General features: G+C 41.8%; 1 protein-coding gene across 5 annotated transcripts; it reads left to right on the top strand.

Moving 5' to 3' along the window:
• The first annotated feature begins 924 nt into the window (after positions 1-924).
• CBX1 (chromobox 1) lies at positions 925-21,841 on the top strand. 5 transcript variants are annotated; one of them, XM_038547552.1, is made up of 5 exons: positions 925-1,029; positions 16,343-16,519; positions 17,005-17,182; positions 17,972-18,066; positions 19,797-20,317. In XM_038547552.1, the coding sequence occupies exons 2-5, from the start codon at positions 16,380-16,382 to the stop codon at positions 19,948-19,950; spliced, it is 567 nt and encodes a 188-aa protein (XP_038403480.1). In that variant the 5' UTR covers positions 925-1,029; positions 16,343-16,379; the 3' UTR covers positions 19,951-20,317. The 5 variants fall into 5 exon arrangements, with proteins under 5 accessions (XP_038403480.1, XP_038403477.1, XP_038403481.1 ...); XM_038547549.1 differs by lacking the exon at positions 925-1,029 and adding an exon at positions 1,861-2,088 and having other exon boundaries at positions 19,797-20,315; XM_038547553.1 differs by lacking the exons at positions 925-1,029; positions 19,797-20,317 and adding exons at positions 1,862-2,088; positions 20,326-21,841.
• The last annotated feature ends 739 nt before the right edge of the window (positions 21,842-22,580 follow it).

Genomic DNA, 22,580 nt, shown 5'->3' with positions numbered 1-22,580 from the left:
AAACACTAATCAGGGCCTTAACAGGGGCGCCTGGGTGGCTCAGTCGGTTAGGCGTCTGCCTTCTGCTCAAGTCATGATCCTAGAGTCCTGAGACAGAGATGGCTCGGGGCTTCCTCCTCAGTAAGTTGTCTGCTTCTCCTTCTTCCTCTGCCACTCCCCCTGCTTGTGCATGTGATCTTTCTCTCTTTCTGAAATAAATATATATTTTTAAAGATTTTATTTTTATTTATTCATGAGGGACACACACACACAAAGAGAGAGGCAGAGACATAGGCGGAGGGAGAAGCAGGCTCCAGGCCGGGTCCCAATAAATATATACATTTTTAAATCAAGGCCTTAACAGGATTCCTAGTGCTGAGGTAAGCATTAATAGGAATAGTTAATATTGGGATCCCTGGGTGGCGCAGCGGTTTGGCGCCTGCCTTTGGCCCAGGGCGCGATCCTGGAGACCCGGGATCGAATCCCACGTCGGGCTCCCGGTGCATGGAGCCTGCTTCTCCCTCTGCCTGTGTCTCTGCCTCTCTCTCTCTCTCTCTCTGTGACTATCGTAAATAAATAAAAAAAAAAGGAATAGTTAATATTATTAGAACTAATTTTCTCATCGTTACAGTTATAAAAACAAAATAGGAGACTTTAGGAAGGAGTGAGTAGATGGACTTTTACTCTCCATGGACATTAAACCCAAATGTCTCAGGAAGAATTGTCCTCTTCTCTGTGCTCTCACGGCTCTTTTATTTGGTTGGGTTTCTTATACCACAATTCTCCAGAGCCCTGCACAGTGCCTGACTCAGCAAAACTGTTAACGTAAATACTCTGACGTGGAATACAGTAGACTGGGTTGGCTTTCTTCTTTACCTCTGATTAGGAGGCTATTTGAATATTCAAATAAGAAAGAAAAAAAGTCATGTTCTGGTAGTTCTATTTAGTTCCTGGTCAGATAGAAAAAAAAAGAAGAGTAAAGGAGAGAGAAAGAGAAACACTCACAAATCTGATGTGAAGAAAATGCTAATAACCTCCACTTTCCGTTAGGTAAGGAGATGAACATTTCATTAATGCATTTAATCATTTATTCAACAATTATTGCTTGACAACTGTATGCCAGGGACTATACTGGGCACTGGGTATAGAGTGGTAAACAACACGAGGCAAGATTTCTGCCTTTATGGAGTTTAGGGAACAGCACACACCAACTAAAGACAATAAAGTGGAGGAATGACATGAGACGGAATTTCCAGTATGAATAGGTTTGAGGACAGCGATATAGTTGAAATCAGAACTAAACCATTTGTCTCGAAGAATAACAAGAGGTGGTTTTCACCTCTTTCCATGTTTTGGGAGGTGGCTGGGTGAGGAGTGCTGGTGGGGATGAGCGGGCTCTGCACTAAAGCTCTCCACTTGGCACAGCCAACGAAAAAGGTAAGTTCGAAAAAGGTAAGATGCCACGATGACAACGACCAGGGGAACCTAACCTAGTCTAAGCGTCAGGCAAGCAAGACTCCCAAGGGGAAGTAGGAGCCTTACACAAATTTGAGGCAGAAATTGAGGATTACAGAGATTATTGGAAAGTCAACAAAACTCTGGTGAGACACCTATTCAGATTAAAAACTTTCGAGGATGTGAATTACTGCCCAGAAACGGTTGATTTTTCGGACCAAGCATCATGGGGGTCACTTGCGAAACCAGACGCTCTAATGCTCTAGGCTGCAGCATTCTAAACTACACTCGTTCCAGCGCTTGCAGTTTAAAAACTAAAACTCCCCGAACCCCTCGCCAACTCCGCGTGGTGGCGTAGGACGCGCGCAGCACTTCGGGTCTTGTAGTCTGGGAGGGACTCCGAATCCCATACGGCTGTGCGGAGGGTCGCCGCGCCTGCGCGGTGCGGGCGGCGGGCAGCGCCGAGTGCGAGGCTCTTTTGTTCGGCTGAGGGGAGGGCCGTTGGCTGGGGCCTGCGGTACGCCGCTTCAGTGAGGGGCTCGACTGCGGCCACCGGCTTGTTGCTTTTCTGGGCGCCACTCCCCCGGCCGGCCCGACGCGACGCGCCATTAGCGCGGCACCGATTCCTCTCGGGCTCTTGGGCGCTGCTCTGAGGTGAAGAGCCCGCTAGAGGCGGGGACGCGGGGGGGAGGCGCGCGGCGGCGGCGGCGGCGGCGGCGGCGGCAGCGGCGGGAGCCCTGGGTGAGGGGCCGCGCGGGCTTGCAGCGGAGGGTGGGAACGGGGAGCGCACCCGGTCCCGCGCCCTTCCCGCACGGGGCCCTCCGCCGGCTGCAGGGGGTCGGGCGCCGGGCGCGAAAAGGATGGAGAGGGCGGGGCGGGCGGCGTACTCTGAGCAGGAGATCGAGACGATTCGGGGTGGGCCGAGCCCTGGCGGGTCGCTCCTCGGGGCCTGGGTGGACCGAGACAATGCTACGTAGGTTGGGTGGGCTGCCGGATTGGGGGAAGACACTTGAGTACAGCGAGGAGGGGACAGGCTGGGCAGCCTTGATGTTTGGACACGGCGAGGGGAGGGCTGACGGCTGCGAGACCCTTGGCTTCGAATGCCACCTGAGAATTTGGGGTCCGGCCGGGGCTGCCAGCGGAATTGCCGCTCGCCGGGCTAAGGACAAGTAACTTCGAGGACATCTTCGAGGGGGCTGGGCAGTCCAAGGTGTGCTACTCGGGGAGGAGACCTGTTGGATAAACTGAAGAGGGGGCTAGGAGAGGAAGGGGCAGTTACGTGCCGAGTTGGATCTGGAGAGGGAGGAGCTGAGAGAGTAAGTAGGGCGGAGGCCCCGAGAGTGTTTCTGTGAGGAGTTGAAAGGGGAAAACCGGCCGCCTTTGATTCCTGATGGGTCCTCACACAGTGGGGAGGCTGTAAGAATAATGTGTGAAGAAAGGACAAAAAACCCAGATTTCTTCCCCCTTTCCAGGTTTTCTACTGCCTCAGCTCTTTTGATTCCTTCGGGGAGTTAAAAAAAAAAAAAAAATCCCAAGTGCAGCGCTTGCTTGGATTCACAGTTACATACGTTTTTATCTGGGATCGTCACTGGTCGCAAAAGACAGTGGTATTGTAGAAACGTGTAGATGGGTTCATACTTAAGGAATTAAGTTAGTGAGAGATATGTAAGATGATGTGGGAAATGGGGAGACAAAGAAGAAGAGTTAGTGAGATCGTGAGATTTGTTTCCTAGGCTCTTATGATTTTCTTGCTTTGCTTTGCTTTGCTTTGCTTTGCTTTGTCTTCTTTCTTTCTTTCTTTCTTTCTTTCTTTCTTTCTTTTTAAGCTAGCCTTTCTTTGTTGTTACAAAATTTGAATACGGGAATGAGCAGTACTTCTTCAAAGCTTCAGATGAAGGTTTTTCATGGATGGCCTTATATGCAGACTTGAATTGGTTTAACTCCATTGAGGTGGAGTTTACAAAAAGATCAGTGATACTGGAAAACTCTGGCCAGGGTTAAGATCGCCTCCTCAGTTGTATTAAGAATCGTGTTGGCAGTTTGGAATAGCTCTGAAAAGGTCCAAAGTTTGGAATGGAAACATGAATACAATTGGGAAATTAGTGCCTGTGTTCCTCCCTAGGTGCTTACAGGCATTTATATTGTAAGTGGTATGATTGAGTGGGAAACCCGTTGGAACTTGGAACTGGTCACACCTTAATAAAGCTTTAGCGGGGGTTCAGGATCTTCATTCATTTCCAGTTTTCCCTTTGGTGCTGTTATTCTTCTTTGGCTGCTGTAGCCTAAGTTTTTTCATTAAAGATGTAAATAGTGCGTGTAGCCTGTTGCTTCTAGCTTCGTGATTGAAAGGGACCAAGTAAGGATACCCTAGCCTTCTGCGTTTTTGACTGCGGGATACTGATAATTTTCTAACCAAATATCTGAAAAGAAGCAACCATTGTACTGAAGTGCCTAGGTGGCTCAGTCAGAAGAGCATGTTATTCTTAATCTCTGGGTCCTGAGTTCAAGCCCTATGTTGAGTGTAGAGATTACTTAAAAATAAACTTAAAAAAATAAAGTTAAAAAGCAACCATTATATTCTGTGCCCATTTTAAGGACTAGAAGAATGTTTCTTTTTGAGTTCATGCCATTTAAAAAAGAGAACTGATGCATTTTTGACATTTTCTAGTAGTTTCTCCCTCAGAATCTCATCTTCTTTATGTACTATCTCTGGTGGTATAACAGATACCACCAGATTGTACGTTAGGCTTGATTTTCATTTCATGGGTTATTTCCCCAAAGAGTTTTTGGAACAAAATGCTAATGGCTAGCATATGAACTCACATAAGATGGGGCTATACCTCTTGTTCTTCTAAATGTCTGGCACATGGTAGGTCATTCATATTGTTGAATGAATGGATATGGCTTTTAGATCCTTTCTTAGAATTCCATGTGCTAGCGGAAGGAGTTAATATGCACTTAAATAATTAGTTTTCCTGTCTTTGATCAATGACATTGGGTAGAGTATAACTGTTGTCCTTGTCATGCTTGTCCTAGCCTCAGTTTTTAATATACTCATCTTGGTCTGTAGATTGTGCAAGTAACAATTTTAAATACCTTAGGCAAAGACGAGAGGCTCCAGGTTCTGGGTTTCAATAGCAAGCTATAGTTTGAATATCTTGTTTTAAAAGTATCTTGAGGGACACCTGGGTGGCTCAGGGGTTGAGCGTTTGCCTTTGGCTCGGGGCATGATCCTGGAGTCCCGGGATCGAGTCCCACATCGGGCTCCCTGCATGGAGCCTGCTTCTCCCCCTGCCTGTGTCTCTGCCTCTCTCTCTGTGTCTCTCATGAATAAATAAATAAAATCTTAAAAAAATAAATAAATAAAAGTATCTTGAAAAATCTTTTGGGTTCTATGTATAGGGTTAAATAAATGGTATTTCCAGATAGTGGTGTCTACTGAAAAATTGAATAGACTGTCCAAAGTTAATTGGAGAAGTTACCCAAATATGAACAAAATTCAGATCATGTCGTTATATGAATTGACTAACTTGTATTAATTCATTCCTGCCTTTAGCTTTTATGGTTTACTGACCAAGAAGGGGCTACCTAATTTGTCTGTGAAATTGTGCCTTTCTCTTTAATAATAGCTAACACGTTGAGGGCCTACCCGAACTGTGGTATGAAGGTTAGTGTCAATAATCTGGTTTTGTCTTGTTATCTGTGAATGCTTTGATCTCTGCTTTTAATTCCAACTTAGCCATACTTCTGGCCTAGCTTTCTAATCATTTTTATTTCGTCTTAAACTAAAAGACTTGCTTCAGGTTATCACTGTGTCCTACTAATATTTGTCCATCCCTGTGGCCTCTCAACTGAAAGCTGTGTGTATAGTTTCATCCACATGAGCATACTGAAAGGAGTTAGCCAAGTTTCTGGACACATCTCAGATAAAATTCTCATTTTATTAACACATCAGTATTCTAGTCCTAGGTCCTGAAATTCAGGAGCAGGTATTCCTTTAAAAATGAAACTCCTGCTTACTGGGTATGTGGCATGAGTTCTTGTTTTCTACTCAGTAAAGTTTTCCATCTGGAAAGCATTTGCCTCCCAAACAGCCATGGTTAACAAACAGACTAACAGCAGTTTAGAAGCATGAGTCAGGAAGACTACACATTGAGTATATATCACACATGTCTTCACCTGCCTTTTGATGACTGGTACATAGTTGCTAATGCTTCAGCAAAGGTGTACTGCATATTTACGATTTTGGGCTTGCTGATCAGATTCCTCACTGATCATTCCCTAAAACGCTGACAGCTTTGGACATCTTTTCCCTGATTTTTGGAGTCAGACATCCATCCAACTGCCCATACAAGGTTCTACACATTACACAGGGCTCAGGCCTGCCTTTAATTAAGAGTAAAAATAGAAACAAAATGCTTGAAGAACCGCAAGGAAAAGAGAAATAATACTTGGCTAGGTTGGGTAGACTTCATGGAAGAAGTAGCATTTAAGTTCGGTCTTGAAGGATGGGTAGGATCTTGGCTGCTGGTGTTGGACAGGTGCCCTTCTTAATAATGAACAAAGCCTTGCATGGAGGAAATGTGCAAGATATGTTCAGGTTATAGTTTTAACAGGACTGTAGGTTTTGTGAGGGAGTAGAAGTATGAAATGGTTGGAACCAAAGGGTGTTAGATGTCACGCTGAGGAGTTTGATCTTTGTTTTAAGGAGGAGAGGGATCTTGTAGAAAATTTTTTAGCAGTTACCTACCATTTTCCTATTCAGTCTACTCCGCCCAAACTAGTTTACACACCATCTACCTCAGACGTGCCTCATTGCTTTTGTTCACAACAGTTCCTTGGGCCAAATTGCCCTACTCAATCCACCTTTTCAAATGCTGTTGGAGCCTGGCTTCAATCCCAACTTTTCAAAACCTTTCCTAATCACCCTAGCCATTTATTCTTCTGAGCCTCTGTAGTGCTTTTGTGGTTGCTTATTCTTGCTAATGTTTCTTTTGCTAATTATTATATACTCTTACCATTTATCTTAGTGAAATAAAGTTCAACTTGCATTGTTTTGTATATTTTATATTTCAGTCCTGGCTCTGGGGGCTTTGGGAAATTTTCTTTGCTTCATAAGCCTTAGTTTTCTCATTTATGAAATGGGTCTAATAGAGTTGCCATGAGGATTGAATGCCTTTATATGCATTAAGTTTTAAGTATTCAGTAAATTTTAGTTGTTATCATTATGTTGTTATTACTTACCATTAAGGGATTCTCAAAAGCCTGTGCTGCTTGTGTGGCTGCATATCCCACTGGCCTAAACAAACAGCTCCATTTGCCTGGGTCTGAGAGGGTCCCTCCCTGCAATGTGGAATTGACTCTCTGCTTTTTTCGCCAGAGTGAGTTGGTCACCCTGTATTTTTTTTTTTTTTTTTTTTTACATTTTTTATTTATTTATGATAGTCACACAGAGAGAGAGAGAGAGTCAGAGACACAGGCAGAGGGAGAAGCAGGCTCCATGCACCGGGACCCGATGTGGGATTCGATCCTGGGTCTCCAGGATCCCGCCCTGGGCCAAAGGCAGGCGCCAAACCGCTGCGCCACCCAGGGATCCCTACCCTGTATTTTTTAATAGATAATATTAAACGCTGGAGGAGCTGTAGTTATAAACTTTTATAGTTATGAATGCCTAGGTCTTAAACCTAAGCTGGAGGCAAAAGAGGCAGAAGGAAAATAAGGAATGGAAAAAGGAGCTAGATGAAAGGAGGAGTAACATGGGAAGTGGTATGCATAATAATTATCATCTGGTCCTTACCGGCTCCTCTTTCAGTCTTCGTGATTTCTACCTGGCCACATTTCTGTTCTTCAGATAAGAGCAAGCTCTCCTCGCTTCAGTAGGACTTTGGACCAGCTATTCCCTAAACTTGGTGTGTTGTTCTGATTTTTGCTGAGTTGTCTCCTTGTCATTTGGATTCTGTATAAACTTACTTAAATCTAACGATACTTACTTTATATTTATAGCATTTATAACTAATACTTTCTTGCTTATTGTCTGTGTTCGCTCTGCCTGCACATGTATGCATGCACATACTCCCACTCATGCTCACTCATCCACATTAGAATATAAATTCTAGGAGACCAGGGATTTTTGTCTAGCACCTTACACAGAATAGGTACCCAAGAGATAATTGTTAAATGATGAATACTGTACGACAGAGTTCATTGGAAGAATTAACCTAACCTAAACCCTGGGGCCTCAGGGAGGCTTCTGGCCATGACATTTTAGGTAAGGGAAGTGTTCAAGTGAAAGAATGGGTCAAAGGACAAGGTAATTGTGAATGAAACGTTAGGTGTGGTGGTCTTCAGCTCAGATGCCCACAGATAATGCTGTGAAGAGATCTGCATTTTAAATGAGTGCCTGGTATTGAGAATGCATTGAATTAGGAGTGATCCAGACAAGAGATGATGTTAGCTTGCAATAGGATGGAAGTAGTAGGCCTAGAAAAATGTATGAATTGAAAGATATTTACCAAAACAAACAAGAAAGATATTTATAATACAAACTTAGTAGGACTTAGGAAGAGGCTAGATATGCAGGATGAGTGGAGAGAAATCAAGGATGGTTGTCCTTTTTGTCTTGAACTCAGTAAACACATTATGAATTCTTAGACCATTGTTCATTTCATTGGTTTTTTAAAAAAGTTAATATGTAAAAGCTGAGCTTGAAATCACAACTTCTGAAGCTTGTTATAGAGCTTTACTGTTTAGATCATTAAAACTGATTTTTGGTATTTATGCTGATCTTCAGAAATCTTTTTTTTTTCTTTTAGATTTAATTTTTTTATTCATGAGAGACACGGAGAGAGGCAGAGACATAGGCAGAGGGAGAAGCAGGCTCCATGCAGGGAGCCCTGTGTAGGACTGGATCCTGGGACTCCAGGATCACGCCCTCAGCCAAAGGCAGACACACTCAACCACTGAGCCAGCCACCCAGGCGTCCCTGATCTTTAGAAATCTTAAACTTCTTTTCACAAATAAACCATTTTGTTGAAATTTTCCAATGTATTCAGAATTTACCTCCTTTCTCGCCTATTTTATCTTTCTTCATAGGAAGTTATATTCCTTTTGCCAGTAACTACAAGAGCATTTTTACTTTATTTTCCTGTGCGGGTTAGATAAAAAGAAAAGCACAAGAAATTCCTACACTTAAGATATATGAAGTGTGATTTTTTTTCAGTTTCTGGCAGCTCTTCTGTCTTGGTCATCTAGAAGTGAGATCTTGTTTTCTCTGTTTCATAATTATTGGTTCCTTCATAATAGCCAGACCTGGATCCCTCTTGAATGTGTTCTGGACCTGCTCTCTGATTTTAAAAACAGCCATACACACAGTGTGGAAGTGCTGTTTTCTTAATGAGTTTTTAATGCATTGGGCTTCAGAAAGCTATATTTAAGCTTAAAGCAGTAAATAATATAATGAAATAAGACATATTACAAATATGTAAATAGGTAGTTAATATCAGAAGGTCATAAAAGTTCACCTCCGGAATCCCATGAGGGTTATTACACCTGTTTTACTTATTAGGAAATAGGTATTTAGTATTTAAATGTATAGAACTGCTTATAGGCATAAATTTGTTTTGAGAGGCAGGGACAGGAAAGATACCATCTTGTCCTCATACTAACTTTCTTCTGGTGAAAGGAACTATGAAGATCAAGCAGTGCTCTTCCAATTGCATTGCTAGTGCAGAAAAGGTCTAGATTGAATAATACTAAATGTGATATAAGAAGATTTTTGTGGGCAGCCCCGGTGGCGCAGCGGTTTAGCGCCCCCTGCAGCCCAGGGTGTGATCCTGGGGACGCAGGATCAAGTCCCACATCGGGCTCCTTGCGGGGAGCCTGCTTCTCCCTCTGCCAGTGTCTCTGCCTTTCTCTCTCTCTCTGTGTGTCTTTCATGGATAAATAAAATCTTAAAATTTTTTTTGTTTTGTTTTCAAGAGCATTAGTTTATGCTCCAACCTTATTCTCAATTCTATGAAGAAAGTAAAATGTTTACCTGTCTTTTTTTTTTAAGATTTTATTTATTTATTCATAGACACAGAGAGAGAGGCAGAGACACAGGCAGAGGGAGAAGCAGGCTCCATGCAGGGAGCCTGATGTGGGACTCAATCCCCGGCCTCCAGGATCATACCCCAGGCTGCAGGCGGCGCCAAACCGCTCCGCCACCGGGGCTGCCCTGTTTACCTGTCTTTTAGCTAACTCTGAGAATTGATTTATGTCTGTAATAATGTATGTAATTTCACTTAAGGAATGTCGTTTCTGCCGGTCCCCTTATAACAATGAGTTTTTTTCCAAGGATATCCATCAAATCACCTAAGCAGTTTTAAAATTTATATAATTATTTATTTATTTTTAAGTAAACTGTATGTCCAGTGTGGGGCTCAAACTCATGACCCTAAGATCAAGAATCACACAAATCACCTAAAGAGCTTTAAAGGTGAGATGCCATGGTCGAAGCAACATTGTTTGTAATAATAGAAAATTGGAAACAACCCAAATTTTCATCACTAGGTGTATGGTTAGAGTATATGTCCTAGCAATACGGAATACTATGCAGCCTGTTATGAATGGAAATCTCTATGGAACGGCATCAGAGATATATACTATATTCCATAAAAAGGCAAGTTGTAGGGCAGCCCCGGTGGCTCAGTGGTTTAGCGCCACCTTCAGTCCACGGCGTGATTCTGGGGACCTAGGATCGAGTACCACTTCGGGCTCCCTGCGTGGAGCCTGCTTCTCCCTCTGCCTGTGTTTCTGCCTCTCTCTCTCTATCATGAATAAATAAATAAAATCTTAAAAAAAAAAAAAAAGGCAAGTTGTAGAACTGTAATAATCTATTTTCACTTAATGTTTATCTGTGTTAGTTTATGTATAGAAGAACGAAAACAAACAGGCTTTGACAGGTTTTGGGCCAAGGAACTTTGATTTCCTAAATTAAATATTTTTTAATTGAATATGAATACATGTATTATATTACATATAGAAAAACAGTATTTCTTTAATACAATGCACACCGTACTTTGTATGTCATTGGATCTGGGTGTCCATATTTATAAACTCCATCCATAGGCGATTCTGATTCTCCTATAGGTAAAAGCTCTGTACTCAAGGTCTGCTTCTCTGTGAATTCTTTCTTAGTAAAGATGGTCACCTCACCAGGTCAACATTCTAAATGCTTCTTCATGACATTTAGCTAAAAGGCCTACTGCTTTGGTTTCAGAGGTCTGTGGTTGTTACCTTGTCCTGACATCTGGAATTTGATCTTCCAAACTGGCAAGAAATCTATCAGTACCAGCTCCTCAAAAACAAAACAAAAATGCCTTTATCTTGTATCTGATACTGTACCGCCTTCTACTTTCAAGTAGCATTGTTCCTCTCTATTTTCTAGTATCTTACCTCCTGGTAGAGGTAGTGTGGGGGAGAATTGAGACAGTGCTTTTTTATCTCTTGAAAGAACTATGAGTTCATGACTCTTAGTTCAGATTTACACCGTCTCTGGATTCATTGGGACATTATAGATGAACTTTGGTTTCTTAAAATTGGCATTTTCTCAGTACTCTCTCCAGCCTACTTGGTGTGGGTATTTAACTTAAAAAATTCTGCACTGTCTAGGTTGTGTCGATTTAAAAGACTCCAAAGAGTTGCTGGGACACTAACAACCAAGGCTTTGCTACTGCCTGCTGATTTAATTAACAGTGAATACCTTTGTATTCCAGTAACCAATTAAGAATTTTTTTTTAATAGCCATACCTTACAAGGTCTTTTCTGAAAGAAAATCATTATCAGTCACTTACTTATTTACTGATGACAAATTGTAGGGAGGATCCATTTAAAGAGACCTCTATCCTTTCCTTATACAGGCTGAAGGGAAGTCTCCTCTCCCTACAGGTGTGTGGCTACCTCCTAGTACTTTCTGGCATCAGGGCCATTAGCTCAGCCTCGCTAGGTGTCCTTACTGAGGTGCTATGCTCTTTGTTAATTGTGTGACCTTAGGTGATTTATAGAGTGTAAATCTGTTTTGTTATCTAAGAGGTGTTGATAACATCTGAGTGGCTTATTTCATGGGATGGTTTCAAGGATAAAATGAGACAACAGTGCAGTAGCACTTTGAAATTTGTAAAATTAATACAAGTGTATTTTTCTAGGCAGCTTAAAATGTGGCAGACCCAGTATATGTATTTAAGTCCTCTCTGCACCCAACGTGGGGCTCAAACTTCCAACCCTGAGATCAAGTCACACGCTTTACTGACTGAGCCAGTTAGGTGCTCCCTATCCTAGTAAATATTTAGATAAAAGTTAAAGCAGCTCGAGTAACTAGGTTTTTTGTCTGCAACATCAGGATAAACCTTAAGGAGATTTGTCCAAGGACTAAGAATTCTGAGTTAATCCAGAACTGTTCCCACTTGTGTACACCTCTTGGGATGTTCTGACAGTGATTGACCAGTGATTATGGCACTTTTGATGCCATAATTTGGTTGCCAGGATGTTTAGGAGGGAGTGGCAGATTTTGTTGATGAAAGGCATTTTTCCATTTTGCTACTATGCTGATTTGAGTTACTTTGAGGCTTGCCAAGCAATTCCAATTGAGAAGCCTTCTAGAGGATCCCTGGGTGGCTCAGTGGTTTGGCGCCTGCCTTGGGCCCAGGGCATGATCCTGGAGTCCCAGGGTCAGGTCCCACATCCGGCTCCCTGCATGGAGCCTGCTTCTCCCTCTGCCTGTGTCTCTGCCTCTCTCTGTATCTCTCATGAATAAATAAATAAATCTTAAAAAAAAAAATGAAAAAGAGTCCTTCTAGATGTCCCTGCTAGTATTTGGAGACTGCCATATTTGGAGAAAGGGGGGTTTTCTTGAAATAATCCATTTGGAAACTGAGAATTGTCTCCTTGTAATATTTAAGGGGGCTCCTGGCTCCTCAGAAGGTTCTAGATTCTATAGAAAGACTAGATTGCATTTTTAATCTACTGATTTTGACAAACAGCTTATTCAGGACCCTAAGAACTACCTATAAAGGGAAAACTCAAGTTGAGAAGCCTGGCTGAGAATCTCCAGTATAAAGAATCCAGTACCTTAGATAGATGCTGGCATAAGCCAGATATGAAAGCTCAGAGAGAAGCAGGAGTCTGTTTTCTACATTCTTCAGGGTTTTTTTTTTTTTAAGATTTTATTTATTCATGAGAGGCGGAGGTCGGGGCAGAGATAGGCAGAGGGAGAAGCAGGCTCCCTATGGGTAGGTAGCCTGATGCGGACTCCATCCCAGGGCCTTGGGATCACGACCTGAGCCTGAAGGCAGACACTCAACCACTGAGCCACCCAAGTGCCCCCATTCTTCACTTTTCTGAGTTGATCTTAAGATAGTGAGTTCAGTGGGCAGCCCAGGTGGCTCAGCAGTTTAGCGCTGCCTTCAGCCCAGGGTGTGATCCTGGAGAGCCGGGATCGAGTCCCGAGTCCCATGTCCCACGTCGGGCTTCCTGCATGGAGCCTGCTTCTCCCTCTGCCTGTGTCTGTGCCCCTCCCCTCGAATGAATGAATGAATGAATGAATGAATGAATGAATAAATAAAATCTTTTAAAAAGAAAAGATAAGTGAGTAAAGAAAATCAAGAGGTCTCACTTTAGATTTTCCCATGGGGGGGCAGGGGTGTTTTTTCTTAACCTAAAGGATACATTCTTACTCTGTTCTATGATTCTTCCTCCTTGGGACCAGGCTAATGCTACAGGAGCAGAGGCCTGCAGTAGCTAGAGACAAAACAAGCTGTCCTGACCCTTTTCCTTCATAGTAGCAGGATCCAGTGGGTAGTATTCACAGTTTCTTTTTGTAAGACAAATAACAGCTATTAATGTAGATAACACAGGGCTTTAAATAGCTCTGAATTCTGAAGCCATAATGATAGAATGCCTTTACTTTCTTAAATTTAATTACTTGGTAGAGGAATTATTAGGGAACAGTTAACTATTTTTGGATTGTTATAACCCATTGTTTACCTTCCATCTACTGAGAAAGGGAGTATCTTCTAATTTCCAAGTCCAAATTAACATAGAGAGTTGTGGTACCCTTTGTTATCAAAGGTAATCTGTTTTTCTCCACACATTAACCAAAGACTGAAGATGAATCCTGCTTACTCCTTCAACTCATAGTGGAAAGAAGCAAGGGATAGCACTTCTTCTGGGGAGGAAACACAACTGCATTTATCCAAACAGAAAACTAAATTTTTCTTTCCTCATAAAATAACACTTGTCCTATGGCAGTCAGAATTCTGAAAACCTGAAAGCATCTCCTTCCAGAAAGAAGTACACACAGCCTCTGAAGCAGAGGTACGATGAAGCTAGCCAAGTATTAGCCAGGTTACATTCAATCTACTGATTAGTCTGTACAATAAAAGAAGAAAGGGGGGATCCCTGGGTGGCGTAGCGGTTTAGCGCCTGCCTTTGGCCCGGGGCGCGATCCTGGAGACCCGGGATCGAATCCCACATCGGGCTCCCGGTGCATGGAGCCTGCTTCTCCCTCTGCCTGTGTCTCTGCCTCTCTCTCTCTCTGTGTGTGACTATCATAAATAAATAAAATTAAAAAAAAAAAAAAGAAGAAAGGGAATTTTCTCTAAAAGAGGTTGAGAAGAAGGAAAGCAAAGCAGATTCTTAAGTATGTAAGTGGAGAGGAAGAGTGTTGAAAAAGATGCCTCTTATCTGAGAACAGATGAGTGTTCTGAACCCCTCTGTATACAGGGCCTTGGGTGTTGCCTTAGACCACACTAGGAGCACTCCAGAAAACATTGTTTTATGCCACTCTGTAAAAATTCAGAACAGCTTTAAGTGGAAGTGGTGTCTGCTTTTTTTCTTTTCAGACATTAAGCATCAGAAAGCCAGGAACCATTTCTTATTCTCTTGAATCTCCAGTATCCAGCAGTGTCTAGATTTTCTAGTAGTTAAGTAAATGTTTCAGTAAGTAAGCATTTCTCATATATGCAGACATGGGAATATCTCAGAGTGAAAAACCAAAGCTTCTGCGGATAATTTAACTGCTTCATAATGATGAATTCGACTTTTATGAAAATTTGTTATATTTTATATAGTCTATATATGGACTTAAATATTCTATCTGTACATGCCAGTTTTAAAGTATATTTAGAAGAGTTTCTATTTTAGGCTGAGTGAGACTCCCTTTCCCGAGGATGCTAGTATCCAGTTTAACCCCAAATCAGCATTGCCTTGAATTTCAGACGTAGTAACTACTTTCTTGGCTTAGATTATCTGCCATACCCTTAATTCTTTGTATGTCATTGTGGGCAATTGTGACCTACCAGTTTGTAGATTTTTGGCCAGTTTTAAAGCTCAATTTTGTTGTATTGATATCTTATGGCGCCACCTACTGACACAAATTGGTAAACAAATGGCTTCAAGTCTACCAGCAGTCAAGAGTTGTATTTGAAGGACTAAAAATAGATTAATAGGGGACTAGAATTTTAGCACTAGAAGTCACCCAGCCTGAAGATGTATTTTACAAAAGAATAAGCTCAGGTTCTATTATCTGTGATAACTATTTTTTTTGCCTGCCATTTTCCAAATTATTGCAGTGTCTTGAGTTTAGAGGATTTCATGATCATTCTGGCATTTTTACATTTTTTTTTAAGATTTTATTTTATTTATTCATGACAGACACACACACAGAGAGAGGCAGAGACACAGGGGGAGAAGCAGGCTTATGCAGGGAGCCTGACGTGGGACTCGATCCCTGGTCTCCAGGATCATACCCCAGGCTGAAGGCGGCACCAAACCGCTGAGCCATCGGGGCTGCCCATTCTGGCATTTTTGAGTATTTTCCTGCCTCAGAAATAAGCTAAGTAGAATAAGAAACTAATAAGAAACTTTGACATTTTAAACCATTGGTTCAGAAAAGACTGCAAAAAGAGCTTTGAGACTCAGGAAGAAGTGTTTAAGAATGTAAAGAAATGGGTTGTATTATATATGCAAATACAAAAGAAAAACCAGATGTTTGATAAATAGACAAGCTACCTCACACTAACATTTGAAGTCTAGTAATATGAAAGTATAGATCAGAGGATTATATGTATATAAATAAGTCTGATGTATGTACATTATTTTTAGGAGCCTTGCTTTCAATTTTATTTATTTAGTTAGTTATTTTTAAAGATTTTATTTATTCATGAGAGACACACGCACAGAGAGAGAGAGAGAGAGAGGGAGGCAGAGGGAGAAGCAGGCTCCATTGCAGGGAGCCCAACGCGGGACTCAACCCTGGGTCTCCAGGATCAGGCCCTGGGCTGAAGGAGGCACTAAACTGCTGAGCCACCCGGGCTGCCCCTATTTATTTATTTTAGGAGAGCATGAGCAGGAGATAAGGGCAGAGGGAGAGGGGGAGAGAAGGAAGGAAAGAAGGAGACTCCCCCACTGAAGGGAGAGCCTTGCACAGTGCTCGACCTCCTGACCCCAAGATTATAACCTGAGCAGAAACCAGGAGTCGGATGCTTAACTAACTGATCCACCCATGCCCCCCAATTTAATATTTTAGATACATGCTTTACAGTAAGAGGGGTATTGGGAACTTTTTAAACTTAGAATAGGTATAAAACTCTTAAGTGGAGATACAACAATAAAGAAGCTGAATAAAGTTTTGCGGTGAGATTGGCTGGGACTGTTTATGAACTTTCTAGCTTAATATATCAGAAAGCCTTATTTAAAAAAAAAAAAAAAAGAAAGCCTTATTTTATACTGCAGTTGTATAGGCAGAACAGCTAATACAAGCAGCATACACCATTAAAGTCAGAGCTGTCCCTGGATTTCTAACCATCCAAATATTCACCTAACCAAGAAAAATGTGCCCTAACGCCCTTTTTATTTTATTTTATCACTTTAGCAGCGTCACCCTTTAGACCAGAAAGCTGGCGGGCACTATGGGGAAGAAACAAAACAAGAAGAAAGTGGAGGAGGTGCTAGAAGAGGAGGAAGAGGAATATGTGGTGGAAAAAGTTCTTGACCGTCGAGTGGTAAAGGGCAAAGTGGAGTACCTCCTAAAGTGGAAGGGGTTCTCAGAGTAAGTTTCATTAACTTGGGTAAATCTATCTATTTAGTCACTGACTATTTCTCAGGAGTCTAGTAATGCGCAAGGCCTAGGGTGCTCTGATGGGTAGTATGACCCAGGCCTGGCCTTCATGGCTTAGAGTCTAATGAGGAAAACTGTCCACATGTACAAAGTGCTACAATGCCAGACAGTGATTTATGAGAAGCAGTTTTATGTGCAGCTTTAGACTGATTCAAGTTTGCAAAGAAAGTAATTTTCCTTTGAAGAAGGCAAGTTTCTAAGCTTTTAATTTACATTAAAAAGTCTGATGCCAACCCCCCTGCCCCAAGAAATCTCAGTGTTACCAAGGTTCTTGGTCTTGGACAAAATCTGGATACTCATTATCATTAACTCCTCTTTTCCAAGGACACCAGCTCTCGTCATCCTGTGCATCTCCTTAGTATGAGTGTGCTAACTTTTGAGTGGAAAGTGTGACTCACTGTGCCCTCTGGTTTCAGTGAGGATAACACGTGGGAGCCAGAAGAGAACCTGGATTGCCCTGATCTCATTGCCGAGTTTCTACAGTCACAGAAAACAGCACATGAGACAGATAAATCAGAGGGAGGCAAACGCAAAGCTGACTCTGATTCTGAAGATAAGGGAGAAGAGAGCAAACCAAAGAAGAAGAAAGAAGAGGTAAGGGGAGAACAAGTTTTACTAGCCCAGAATTCCTACTGCTGTCAAAGCTGAAAAGCCTTTTAATTTTTAAATTTAAGGAGTTTTATTCTGCTGCTTCTTGGGCCTCAGCACCCATCTCTCCTTCCTCTGGAATCTTAGGCTAATGCTTATAAAGTGTTTGGGGGTTCACTTTGCTGAAGCCATGTAATCTATACTTTATCCAAGTTTCTTTCCTTTTTTTTTTTTTTTTTTTTTAAGATTTTATTTATTTATTCATGAGGGACACACAGAGAGAGAGAGGCAGAGACACAGGCAGAGGGAGAAGCAGGATCCATGCAGGGAGCCTGATGTGGGACTCGATCCTGGGCCTCCAGGATCACACCCCGGGCCGAAGGCAGGCGCTAAACTGCCGAGCCACTCGGGCTGCCCTACTTTATCCAAGTTTCAAGAATAATAATGAGTGCAAATAAATTCATTCCTATAGATAGTTTTCAGTGTTGTAATCATTACAGGTGTTAGCTCTATATTTATTCAGTACCTTAAAGTAAGTTATCTTCTGAGGGTGAAGAAACTGTTGTGAAAATTTATTTTGCTTGAGATGTATGTCCCTTTTTACATATGGGGAAACCTCAAGACCTTGATGGAAGAATCACTCAGAAGGATGCATAAAGGCCTGTGACTTGGAGCCAAGGTATTGATGAAATACTGACAAGAATGTGATTATATTAATCAGAGGAGCAGGAGTGACTCTAGTCTGGATAACAGTCCCACATAATTAAATTTGTTGCATCCATCTGATTTTTACAGTCAGAAAAGCCACGAGGCTTTGCCCGGGGTTTGGAACCAGAGCGGATTATTGGAGCTACAGACTCCAGTGGAGAACTCATGTTCCTGATGAAATGGTGAGTCTGCTGGTGGCCCTGTGTGGTGGTTTTTTTCTTCTCCCCATCTGTTCCATGCCAGAGGAAAAGAGCTGGATCTTCGAAATTCCAGTCGCCCAAGTGTGAAATCTTTAAGATGGCATAGTCCTTCGATAGTGACCCTCGGCCTGACTGCCAGCCTGGACTCATGAGTTACAGGTAGGGGCCCTTAGGATTCTCAGATCTTTGCCCCATTTATTAGGAGGTGGGAGAAAATCCAGGATGGAGAAGGTACAGGGAAGGATCACATTTCACTTCTGTGAATGAAGGGGTTGGGAATGAAATGTGATTGAACCACCTTCCCCTTGTACAACCTCCTTAATAAAAATTGGGCTGGCCCCAGGATCAGAAGTTCTGTTAACTTCTCAGGGTTATTTAAGAATTTCTGTAGCTCTTCCTTTGTCTTTGATTGTTAGATCCTTTCCAATTTGTGCAGATTCTGTAATTCCAGGATCAGCCAGTAGGGGTCAGCAAGTCACCTTTACTGTACTGAGAGCATAGAGTAATAGGCTATTTTTTTCCATTAGAAGTATGAATACCAATGGTAGTAATACTCCACAAAACAGCTTAAGGAAAACAGTTGTCTTGAGAATGATAAGAACTTTAATTAACCCCAGATTCCCTAAAATATCCCTATTCTCTGCCAAAAGGAAGGCTTTCTTTTCTTTTTCTTGCTGGTTGAAAAATGTTTGTGCTTTTTTCCCCCCCCAGGTAGGTCTCAAATATTGTCCTTAAAATATAAATTAGGAGGGAATGATTCTAAGCCTTTACCAGTTAAGGCAGAATTTTAAGGATTTTGTCCTTTTGTCAGTCTAGAATCTTCTCTTAAATTCCTGTCTATACTAATTCCTCTTGCTTAGAAGGTGGTCAGAGAGGCCTGACTTTGACACTGCTGAAAGCTTATGTCACAATTAGGTGAAACTCTTGTTTTCTTATTTTGTGTTTCCTATGTTCACTGAATCTGACATTTTAGCTGCTTTACTGCTAGCCTATAGGAGAAAAGTTCATTTTTCATTTTTAAGGTGTGCATCTGGGGTGGTGGGGGGAGATTGATACCAGGAGCTACAATCCAACTAGAATATATTTTCACTGTCTGCATGTGATCAGTCTGAGTTACTATACTATCTCCATATTGTTTAAGATTGCACTCCTTTGGTTGAATTACTGCTATTTTTAAAGATTATACCTGAATGTAATTCTACAAGTTAAGATAAAAAGATTGGATGTTGATTAGAAAAACCTAGTTCATTTTAAGATGATTTTCTGGAAGAGTTGAAATAGTTGTCCATTACCAAAATAGAAAATATTCCTTTGTTATGAAATAACTGAACTTCCCTCAAAGTATTGTTTGAATTGTCAACAAGGGCAGCCTCCTTCAGGCTCCCATATTGTTAGACTCCTTTTCCCTCCCATTCTTTTCAGTCTGTTGTTCAGAAACATACCTTACCAGTTTAGTCAACCCTGGTTCCTTGTGCTCTCTGGCTTTGGTTTATCTGTTTCTGAGTTCTAGAAGTTTTGGGTGGTGCCTCATTGGATCCCATCATATAACTGCTACCTGCCTTAATGCTGCTACTCTCATCTAGGAGATTCCTAGTGACCTTACTCCTAAGTCCTTTGTAATATGTATGTGATTTTCAAATTTTGAGACCATTTTTTAAAATTCAGGAAAATATAGAGAATTATGTAACAGTCCCTTATTTTCTACTTCCCAGTGTTGAAGCACCATTTCAAAGCACCTGGGAGTTGTGGAATATCTGTGTGAGCATGGCATTTGGTAATGTTAAACAGTGTAATTATGAGTCAATGAGAATGTGTCCAACTGCATTGGCTAGAGCCAATGGTATTAAATCTTATTATTGGTATTAAATCTTACTATTGGTATAAAATCAATTACTATCCAAAATTCTACTACAAAGCCAAGATCTCTCCATGGGCTCTTGGGAGCTTGGCTTTTGGATGAGTATGGTAGCCTTTCTTCTGCCCTCCAAGAATCTGAGAGTCATGTTTGTTTTTGTTTTTGTTTTTGTTTTTTTCCTGGCCTTGCCAGAGGTTCACATGTGATAGATTGAGTTAAGTGACTGAGCTTAACAAAGATACCAGAGAGGATTTTCAACAGAAGACCTCTGAGGATGTCACTTGACTAAATGCTGTGTAGGCCATGTTATCGCCCTATCCCTTGTGTAATCCAGGTTAGGAGACCACTAGCACCTGGTCTCAGGGTCTCTCTGCTTTGTTCTGCAGGAAAAATTCTGATGAGGCTGACCTAGTCCCTGCCAAGGAAGCCAATGTCAAGTGCCCACAGGTGGTCATATCCTTCTATGAGGAAAGGCTGACGTGGCATTCTTACCCCTCGGAGGATGATGACAAAAAAGATGACAAGAATTAACTGTCCTGAGTACCTGCCCCTGTCACATCTGACTGTGGGTTTCAAGTGGGGAGGGAAGGAGTTCTACTCGTCTTGACACCGTAGAGGTGGCTTGAGAAGATGTCCTTTGAAGAGCCAGTATCGTTTCTGTGCCCTACAGCAGCCCAAGTGCTTTAAAGCCTTTCCATGCTGTGTAGTTTGCACACCCATCCCAGTGGAGGGGAAGGAAGAGAAGTATTGCAAGGCCACCCATTCTGTACTTTGCTGAGAAAGGCAAAGGGCCTTCCATGAAGGACAGAACTTGCAGAATGGGTGTGTGGGAGAGCAAAAGATACTGTAGATCTTCAAAGTGCATCTCCACAACCCACAGCCTTCTTCCCAATAGTGTTAACTCTGCATTTTTACAGCGTAGCATGTGTGTAGTTTTTGGCTATTACTGGTGTATCATTTGGGGGTGGGAGGGTTGGGGGTGGGAAGGAACGGAGATGGGTAGGATCATTTTTGTTAAAATTTGGGGCCTGATTGGGAAAATGGTGAAACAATGGAAAGAACAAACTTGTGGTGATTTGGTTCTGTGTCCAGAATATTTTATCTTTTCAAAAAATGTCATTGGCAACCTAAATGAGGACTGTGAGAGACTGTTTAAAAGCTGTGAATGCCTGAAACTTAAAGCCAAGGTGTTCCCTGCCTGAGCTTAATGCTATTCCCAACAAAGGACTAAGCCAGTTAATAAGTTACCAAAGCTGCCATTTTGGGGATGGAAACTGGTTGAAGAGGGAAAGTCTTATTGGAGCGTATACATAGGCAGATTGTTCTGTCATAGAGGTGCTAATTCTTGAAATTGGTAAGAAGACCCTTTCTTTTCCAACTATGAAGTTTTAAACATCAGCTTATCCATCCAAGCCACTGGCTGAGGTATTTGGGGAGGAGAAGAGGGTGGTATAGAAGGTGGGAGAGTAGAGAAAGACAAGGGCCCATGCTCTTAGGGTGGAAAACTCTTGGAGCCTATTATTTGAACTTTGAACCCTGAAATCATTGGTGGCAGGGTTCAATCACTGACAGCACAAGTTCATTGAATCACTTCAAGAGTTGAATGACTTCAAAAGCCCTGGTCTCAGGAGAAGATTAAACTTTCATACTGGGGCAGTGGTTCACTTTAAAACACAAAACAAAACAAAAAAATTTTTTAATCCTAAGAACTAATACCCAAAATGCTGTCTTGAATCATGAGATCCATCAGTTCTTGACATCGTCTAGACCTGCATTCTAGAACTCCATTGTAAAATCTTTTTAGGCATGTGTTAGGTTTCTGTGAAAACTTTGTTTAAATGTAAACTTCATACCACATTTGTCAGTTTTGTCTTAATAAAACTATAGATTTATAATCCTTGATTTCTGTCTTGATTAAGTATTACCAAAAACCCTCCCTGCCTTTGATTACCTTTTGGTTCAGCTTATAAGGAAACAACTTCTACAGTTGGACGGTTTGATTTTTTTTTTAATTTTTTTTTTTTAAGATTTTATTTATATTTGTTCATGAGACAGAGAGAGACAGAGGCAGAGGGAGAAGCAGGCTCCATGCAGGGAGCCCGATGTGGGACTCGATCCCAGGACTCCAGGATCACGATCCTAGCTGAAGGCAGACGCTCAACCGCTGAGCCACTCAGGCATCCCAAGGAAGGTTTAATTTCTTGAACACTGTAGGTTTGAAAATCTAATGCCTGGCCTGAATCTTTGAGTGGTCTCATTATGTAGTAAATATTTATTGAACGTCTATAATTGCTATAGAGATTATAAAACTTGTCACATCATTCTGCCTTCATATTGCTCAAAGTTTGCTTATTTATTCATTCATTCATTCATTCATTTTTTGCTCAAATTTAATTTAGCACTCTGACCTGCTAGCACTTCCAAACCATGATATGTTTGGAAACGTGTTTGTTTGTTGTTGCTGTCAGTTTGTTTTTTTAATAATAGGTTTTTTGAGTTATGTTTGTTTTTATTCATGAGAGACTCAGAGAGGCAGAGACGTAGGCTGAGGGAGAAGGAGGCTCCCTATGGGGAGCCTAATGTGGGACTCGATCCCAGGACCCCAGGATCACGACCTGAGCCAAAGGCAGATGCTCAACCA

This window comes from Canis lupus, chromosome 9 (assembly GCF_011100685.1).
Source record: "Canis lupus familiaris isolate Mischka breed German Shepherd chromosome 9, alternate assembly UU_Cfam_GSD_1.0, whole genome shotgun sequence".
In the NCBI taxonomy this organism is placed as follows: Eukaryota; Metazoa; Chordata; class Mammalia; order Carnivora; family Canidae; genus Canis; species Canis lupus.
Note: the sequence above shows the minus strand (reverse complement) of the source record. Positions and strands in the feature narration are given on the sequence as shown.

What these genes read in the sequence shown, in the direction of transcription:
- CBX1 (XM_038547552.1), top strand. Translation starts at nt 16,380, where the DNA reads ATGGGGAAGAAACAAAACAAGAAGAAAGTGGAGGAGGTGCTAGAAGAG. An exon ending in CAAAGAAGAAGAAAGAAGAG is followed by an intron (nt 17,183 to 17,971) that starts GTAAGGGGAGAA and finishes TGATTTTTACAG; the next exon opens with TCAGAAAAGCCACGAGGCTT. An exon ending in CTCATGTTCCTGATGAAATG is followed by an intron (nt 18,067 to 19,796) that starts GTGAGTCTGCTG and finishes TCTACTTCCCAG; the next exon opens with TGTTGAAGCACCATTTCAAA.